The 8,500-nt window shown below is 35.7% G+C and overlaps 3 protein-coding genes across 4 annotated transcripts in view; 1 reads left to right on the plus strand and 2 right to left on the minus strand.

The window, feature by feature from the left end:
- Positions 1-3,804: 3,804 nt before the first annotated feature.
- On the minus strand, positions 3,805-4,842 carry LOC115242184 (NADH dehydrogenase [ubiquinone] 1 beta subcomplex subunit 8, mitochondrial). Its single transcript, XM_029818277.1, has 4 exons — positions 4,687-4,842; positions 4,319-4,536; positions 4,079-4,237; positions 3,805-3,972 (listed from the first exon to the last, which is right to left on the minus strand). The coding sequence occupies exons 1-4, from the start codon at positions 4,817-4,819 to the stop codon at positions 3,910-3,912; spliced, it is 573 nt and encodes a 190-aa protein (XP_029674137.1). The 5' UTR covers positions 4,820-4,842; the 3' UTR covers positions 3,805-3,909.
- A 1,299-nt stretch (positions 4,843-6,141) lies between these two features.
- LOC115242197 (ATP-dependent helicase brm) overlaps positions 6,142-8,500 on the plus strand; it is a 35,330-nt gene continuing 32,971 nt past the window's right edge. Inside the window, exon 1 of the mRNA XM_029818302.1 lies at positions 6,142-6,417. Within this exon, the coding sequence (XP_029674162.1) occupies positions 6,142-6,417 (276 nt within the window). The remainder of the gene's footprint in view (positions 6,418-8,500) is intronic.
- Positions 6,596-7,838, minus strand: LOC115242200 (inositol monophosphatase 2-like). 2 transcript variants are annotated; one of them, XM_029818304.1, is made up of 4 exons: positions 7,714-7,838; positions 7,438-7,543; positions 7,193-7,344; positions 6,596-7,038 (listed from the first exon to the last, which is right to left on the minus strand). In XM_029818304.1, exons 2-4 carry the CDS (start codon positions 7,518-7,520, stop codon positions 6,917-6,919), a joined length of 357 nt encoding a protein of 118 aa, XP_029674164.1. In that variant the 5' UTR covers positions 7,521-7,543; positions 7,714-7,838; the 3' UTR covers positions 6,596-6,916. The 2 variants fall into 2 exon arrangements, with proteins under 2 accessions (XP_029674164.1, XP_029674165.1); XM_029818305.1 differs by having other exon boundaries at positions 7,681-7,837.

An 8,500-nucleotide genomic window follows, 5' to 3' on the forward strand; every position in this document is an offset into this window, starting at 1 on the left:
GATTTTTTTTTTATATTATCTTCTTATTTAATTACGAATTAAATGACAAGCGAATATATTCAGTTATAACTTGTATTTTATCTACTTTTCTTTTTCTTTTATTTTCGAGTCACGCACACATACACACACACATATATATACGTTATTTCTTGAGGCAGCTGTTATATATATTCTTACATATATAAGCTTTTTTAACGACATCCTTATCTTCCAATGTCGCGATATACAACTGTTTATATTTTGTACAATATTTTTGGAAATTCTGGTAATAGTTAAAGGCCTTCTCAAGACTATTGTACTTGCATCGGGATTGTATCACATATAATTTCTATAATTGCGCGAGAATTTTGTTAGACTATTGGCAGAATTTCCTCTTTATATATATATATATTATAAACGAATATATAAGCAAGTAATTTTTAAGTACTATATTATACCAAAATACGAGTGAGATGATCCATTGAATGTGCAACGAAAAAAATAGACTCGACTTACCGATTAGATAGGCTAATTAAGCGCTGCTTTGCAAATATGTAGGAAATTGAGTCGCTAAGAGGACAATTACAATTGCCGCAATCGCTTTCTTCTTACACTCAATATTTGACTAAAATAGTATAGACATACACTGATGTAACTGTATTTTTTTCTAGTTAATTTTTTTTTTTAATCGTCTTTGCTTGTAAATGTCTTAGCTTCCAGAAGAATATTCTGTAATGAAAATGGAAAAACTCTAAAGCGATTGCTGTTAATCAGGTTACAATTGAACACGCGTCATATCGTGTAATTTACCGCGTATATTCCCCAAGGCGAGGTTTATTTGCACACTTTCCTAATAAGATCAATCGCATATAGTATATTTATTATCATTGTATATATACACACACATACAAACATGTTTTTTAATCTAGTCTAACGATGGAACAAACTATGTTGTCAATATTAAACGTATATATTCCGGCACTCGAAATATTTGAAGTTCTAAAAACAAACTTAGTTTTCGGAGATGGGCTCGTGTATCGAAATTTCGCCCCATCGCGCATGGGCTTCCCTTTTATCGGTCGGATGTGGCCGAGGACTCAATAAAGTAAAGAATCAAATAACTCTCGCCGAATATAATGGATTAACGTTTCTTCTGCGTGTATCGTCGAAACGATGAGAGATGAAGCGTGCGAACTGACGCGAGAATGCGATCATGTAAGAAAATCATTAAATCATGAATGCGATGAAAAATCGATTCCTAAAATGTAGGAGAAGCATATTTCGCGTTAGTTTGTCGCGACAAACTTTATTCATAGCGAATACCGATAAATACCAAAAAAAAAAAGTTATAATCGCTATTGATGTGTTACCAATTCTTTGTCTCGAAAGATACATATATGTAACTTGCACTCTCTCTCTCTCTCACACATATACACACACACACACACACACACACACACACACACACACACACACACACATATAGCTTACGGAAAGTATTTAGAAAGTATCACACGTACATAAAAGACGCGTATCCGATGTTTCATCGTTTCATCGTTGTTACGTTACCGATAAATACCAAAAAAAAAAAGTTATAATCGCTATCGATGTGTTACCAATTCTTTGTCTCGAAAGATACATATATGTAATTTGCACTCTCTCTCTCTCTCTCACACATACACACTCACACACAGACACACACACACACATATAGCTTACGGTAAGTATTTAGAAAGTATCACACGTACATAAAAGACGCGTATCCGATGTTTCATCGTGCGATTTATGTTACGTAAAAATATTTATTCCTACAGCAACAAAAAGATGACATATCCACTTAAGACACTACTACTTTAGTATAGGGCAGGGCAATAAAAGAAAAAAAAAAGAGGAAGAAAGGGAAAATGAATAAGATGAGAAATGTATTAAAGGAAATATCGTATTTAAAGTATATAATTTTTTTAATGATTTCGGAAATATATAATATTGATTTAATTACATACGCTATGCATAACTGAATAAAGCAAAGAAATATTGTAATACACAAATTTTCTATTGTATACAGATACACAGTGCGGAAAAATCAAATTGCAATTTGATATCTCAAGACAAATAAGAATTATTAATCAATAATGTTGGGAACTGATTTAGTTAAAAATTAATGCTTTTTGAGAAATAAAAATAACTTTTTAAAAGATACATACAGAAGATAGATCTGAATTTTTGTCTAATATAATCTGGTATCCGTGTAGACCTCTAGTCAATAATTAGCAAACTTCGGTTTTTGGCATATAAAAATAAGAAAGAAAGTATTACAGAAAATAACACCGATATTTCGCCGCGAACGCTCATATTTTAAACATAAAAAAAAAAAGCAATATTTCGCTTAATTAGAAATACATTTAATAAGAAATAGTCTTTCGGACTCCATATCCCATTCGAATATATTTTACGCAATTGTCATGCGATAAATATATAAGAGTGTAATCTTTGGAATTTATTAATATACATTATATACACGCTGCGACATCCATAAGATGATGTGTGTGAAATATAATTATAACAGATTCTCTTAATTATATTTTCAGCGATTGACAACATTACACATCTCTATACTCATGCAGTGTGCGATACGCGTATATCTCTGTAAAAGCAAATATAAAAACGTATTTTACTGTTAGACGTCGAAAAGAAAAGACAAATACAGAAGGCAATGCAATATGTGTCTCTTTCATTCGTAGAGATCTTGCGAAACTGTCGAACATTACGATGAGATATGTATGAATCATTGAAAATAACGGAGGCAGACAATTGCTTAAGCATATCAATCATTTGTAAGTACATGATATTACTAATAAGTGTGTTGTGTATTCGACGTCCTCCTTAAATACACTATAACGATAGTTGTGACAGGTTTTAACATACATGCGACACGTAAAAAATATACATATATTCGTGCTCATGCGTTTAAATTGTACAATTTATTCTGTATAAGCCTATATCGTCCTATTTCTCGATCTATATATTTTTAGAGTATGGCCATATTACATTACATACACACTGTAAAGTATGTCATGGTACAATTCGTATGAAAATTTTTTCATGTCGACGCAATGAATATTCGCACTCTCACAATCTCTTATATATGAAATATTTTTCCCGCTTTGTTTATATTATGTGAATACGTTGAAGATTTGTATGCATAAAAGTTTTGGAATAAATGTTATTGCTTTTTTTGTAATGAATGTACGAAGAAGTGAAATAAAAATGTGTTAGTCGATGGTACTTTCACAGTTTTATAACCATAAGCCAAAGATATCTATACTTATTATCTTCAGTAGGATGCGAGTATAGAGAATCGATGCAACAATGATTATATGTAAATTGACTTTATATAGCTACTTATATGCGTGATATGCCTACCTCTGATTTACAGGAAAAAATTGAGGAGGAAAACAGAGTGCTTTCACAGAATATATTTCTTTTATATGATACAATCTATTGTAAACTCTTATTTTCAACTTTTAGTTTCAAATTTGAATCTATATTTTTAAAAATATTGATAGTTTTGCTCATGTTATTAAGGAATTATCAAGACTTAATTGCAACAAGGGAATATAGTGAAATAACCTAGTGGTACATTAATTATGGCAATGTGTTATATCTTTATAAAAAAATATATATATATATATATATATTAAGTACTGAAAGAATACAAATTAAAAATCAATCTATATTATTGATAGAGAAGGAATCATGAATTATAATCAAAATTATAATGAGTAATGGAAAGTTGCAGGATGTGTTATAATAAAAAGACATGTGTTGTAATAAAAACTATTCATATATTACAATATATATATATAACATCAGATGCTGCTGTATTTTTCATATAAGCTTATTATATTTATTTGAGGCTAATCATATTATTTAAGGGTTTGCTGGTTCAAACGTATAATGTACTTTATTGTTTTGAGGATATTGCTTTTGCATCTGAAATATATTTTAATAATTAGACTATCTAGTTGAATACAAAATTATTGGTTTGAAAAGCTATAAACGTTAAATACTGTTTAAAGCCATAGACAGGAATACTTACCACTGGCGTGAATGAAGGATACGGCTCTAATAAGTAGACAATTGCAAAGAGAGTAAGCATGAATGCGACAAATATAGCTGATGCTAGATATAAATCGATTCTATATTTGTAACCATAACTAAAACGATCTTCGCCCATTATCTCAAAGTGATGATGTACCTAGGACAAAGGAACAAAGAAAAACGTGTAAGATACTAAAACGAAAGATTTTAGAAATTCTTTGTATACGTGTATACTCACCGTCTCTCTATAATTTTTTCTGTAGGTTGGTATGTCATACGGATAATACGGATCTTTAGCAGCCGGTCCTATCATTGGCATGTCCGGATAATCACCGATACACTCTTCCTGGGGAGCAGGTTTATATTCCTTTGGATGCAGATTATATTTTTCGGCAATTTTATCATGATCCTTTTCCGAGTATACCCTCGGTTGCCAGATTGTATACCACGGCATCGCTGATGACAGAAATAAAATTCAAATAATAGTAACATAATTACTTATATAATAACAGTATCTTAACCTCTTATCGATACTCTTAACGACACACTTGGCGAAATATTATTTTATGATGAAAATAAATGTACACGAGTATATCGATAACTTACGTTTGTCGGCATAGCATCTCGCTGCGCTGTAGAAAAACACTTTATTCCTGAACAATTGACTCGACAGTCCACAAAATTTACTTGCTAGAGCCATTTTATTGCTCCGCAATGGAAGCGGGTTGTCATCTCGCATCTCGCATCTCGCTAATCTCGCATTTCGCATCTCGCATCTCGCATCTCGCTAATCTCGCATTTCGCATCTCGCATCTCGCATCTCGCTAATCTCGCATTTCGCATCTCGCATCTCGCATCTCGCTAATCTCGCATTTCGCATCTCGCATCTCGCATCTCGCTAATCTCGCATTTCGCATCTCGCATCTCGCATCTCGCTAATCTCGCATTTCGCATCTCGCATCTCGCATCTCGCTAATCTCGCATTTCGCATCTCGCATCTCGCATCTCGCTAATCTCGCATTTCGCATCTCGCATCTCGCATCTCGCTAATCTCGCATTTCGCATCTCGCATCTCGCATCTCGCTAATCTCGCATTTCGCATCTCGCATCTCGCATCTCGCATCTCGCATCTCGCTGATCTCGCTGATCTCGCATCTCGCTATCTCGCATCTCGTATCGCGGAAGTGATGCGATGCGAGCGCCACATTCTCCGACGGATTGGGTGACGACTCTCCAGACTAATCCGGAAATTTGTTGAGCGGGGAGCTGAGAGGCGAGCGGAAAAATGCGTGGAAAAATGGCCGATAGCGTGTTGCTCTCGGGATTGTTCGGCATCGTCGTCTAACTCTTTCGCGGGAAATCGCGGGTTCCCGCGTGGATCTTTGACAGCGCGCGCGTGTAATGGCACGCGTGAGAGCGAATCCGGCGATAACGTGAAGCTTCGTAAAGGTATGTGTACGTGTAACGAGAAGATTCTCCTGTCTTGGGAGCAAAGTATCGGTATGATTTCGGTGATGGCGTTGCAACGGGAAACCGCAATGGCTTTGTTGTCGGTTGTCTGGTTTCCCTTTTGGTTTTGCGTTATCCGCGAAAAATCCATTGTATTTCGTTATTAGATGACTCTCCCCCGTGGAGGGGGGGAGTAGCTTCCCTCTTCCCCCGACCACCTCGATCGACACGGTGCTTTCGAGTACGATGTGCGATATGATTTGCGTCTGTGTTACGTTTATCGAATAAGTTTACCTCTCACGGGAAGATGTTGGAGCGATTTCGGATACACGAAAAGCAATCGAGAGCTAATAGCATTCGATAAGAAACTGGATAAATATACTCGTCGAGATATAGAGAAACGCGTCTCTATTCGAAGTTGTTATTAATGTGTTTGTCTCTCGTATCTGTTGAGAGAATAGAAATAGTCGCGTGAAATCAGGTTTCTCATATTTGCTCGAATGTATCGAGGAAGAGCGAAAGCACGACAGATTATTATACTGACGTTAATTTCAATTTTTTAGGTGGTGATTCTCTTATTCGGATAAACTGGAATCCTTCGAGCATAATAATATGGCGAGCCCGTCGCCCCAGTCGTCGCCTATGCCACCTCCGCAAGCCCCTAGTCCCATGGGTCCTCCGCAACAGGCACCCTCTCCATCTAATGCGCAAGGCAGTCCAATGGGACCGCCGCAGCATCATCCTCACAGTCCAACGCAGGGTTATCAAGGTGGCCCACAGATACCACCAGGAGGACCACCTATGTCGCAACCGCCACAACAGCCTCCACCTCAGCAACAGAATTATTCGCCTCATCCACAGCAGATGCCACCTAATATGGGTCCGCAGGTACGATAGATTTATCAAAAACCATATTTTTGTGTGTGCGTGTTTTATTTTTTTCAGGATTGCATTTGTTATTTACAATAATGTATGCCTGGAATACTAGACACAGATTATGAGGCAAGAAAAGAGAAGTATTTCTACTATGGCATTACTAAGGCTTACAAATTTGGATCTGTTTCTTGTGTGACAAAACGATATTTATTTTATTATTTTTGATAGCAATTTATTGATGTATGTTACATTTATTAATTTTAGTTATCAAAATAATAAGTACATCAGATAACATAAGTATAACAGATAAAAAGTACTAAATGTGTACGCATCTCTTAGTTCTAACACAATCTTTTGATTAATACAAGTAAATACAAGTGCAGCTTTTTCTCTAGTTGCATTTAATATTATTGTGTCTAAGCTAGATACAAAGACATATGCGTTATTATATAATGTAAGCTATATAAAGTATACATTGCATATGTGTGTCTCAGAGAATGAGCGCGTGTGATTAATTTAAGTTTTTATTAAGTATCTCAGAATCGGCTCTCTTGAAAAGATCCACGAGTTGCTGTGCAATTTGTTGATTACACGCTGCTATAACTCTTGGCGTCATTATATCTAGCTCTCCCCCTGTAAATGCAAATTTTTATTATTTAAAGGAGATTCTTACGTTACATGATAAGATAAAATCTAGCAAGTTTCACAGTCAGAATGATTGAAGAATATGAATTAGTGATGCTTGTAGGATTCTCTCGTGTGTGCAAAAGATGAAAGTGATATTTACCAGCAGTATCTATCACAACTCCGCCTGCTTCTTCAATTATCAGCTTCCCGGCTGCAACATCCCAAGCATCTATACTCTCGATATGATACGCTTCCACAGCTCCCATTGCTACGTAGCACAATGTGAGCGCTGCTGTTCCTAGCGATCGTATCCTAGAGAAAGACAATTTGCTATTTAGTTTTTGAATTAACTGAGATAAAGATTTTTAATATTAAACTAATGTTATTTATACAAATGTATTATACCCGTGAGTGCCTTGTATCAGAGCGTGCATTCTACTGTACACATTGGCTAAATATTGAGGATCTTTTGCGATCCACGGTTCCATGGCCACTAACGATTGAGATATATCTGAAAAAAGTAGATTTATTATATATTTTTATGTTTAAAGCATATCTTTTATACGCGTAAGATAAAGAGAGTAATTATTTGGATGAGCATAGTAAATGGACAGCATCGTAATACATCTGACATTTAAAAAAGATTACTTTGACTGAAGGACACGACATTAACCGACGTACATATAACATAGTCTGCGGTATCCGATGGATATTAGATAACCTTCCACTGGACCGTAAAATTGTGCATTTCTTACACTTCTTTTCAGCAAGGATACAACGTAATAGCAATATACGCGAAAATCATATATTCATTATCATATATTTCTACTACATCTATATAGTTCTTAGATGCTGATTTACATAAAAAAAGACATGTCATTATACGTGCCTGCTTCTGACATAAAAAGTGCATTCTAAGTGCATTGAGTAATTTACCTCTCACGTCCGACGTTTTTATAGGCTTCCCGTTGAGAAAGGCGCCACAATGTCTTCTCGCGAAGAAGAATTGTCTCATGAGAGGATTATATATTATCCCGATCTCGGCCTTTTTGTTCACCAGCAGAGCTAAAGAGATGCATGTATGCGGGAAATGATGGACGAAATTGGTAGTACCGTCTATCGGATCTATTATCCATGTAGGATCGTCGGTCAACTGCGGTAACCGACCTTCTTTCGCCACCGTTTCTTCAGCAATAAATCTGAAAAATTAAATCTTGTTATAGCCACTCGATTAAAACTATCCATTAGTCACAATGACTTACTTGTGCGATGGAAATCGTGCGGACAATTGTTTTATCAATTTGTCCTCTATCTTGCGATCGTATTCTGTGACAAGATCCGAGTCGATCCCCTTACTTTTGACGCTCTCACTTGTGCGATTGCGGACAATTGTTTTATCAATTTGTCCTCTATCTTGCGATCGTATTCTGTGACAAGATCCGAGTCGATCCCCTTACTTTCTTACTTT

The sequence above is a fragment of the Formica exsecta genome, unplaced genomic scaffold, assembly GCF_003651465.1.
Source record: "Formica exsecta isolate Colony F162 unplaced genomic scaffold, ASM365146v1 scaffold579, whole genome shotgun sequence".
Taxonomy (NCBI): Eukaryota; Metazoa; Arthropoda; class Insecta; order Hymenoptera; family Formicidae; genus Formica; species Formica exsecta.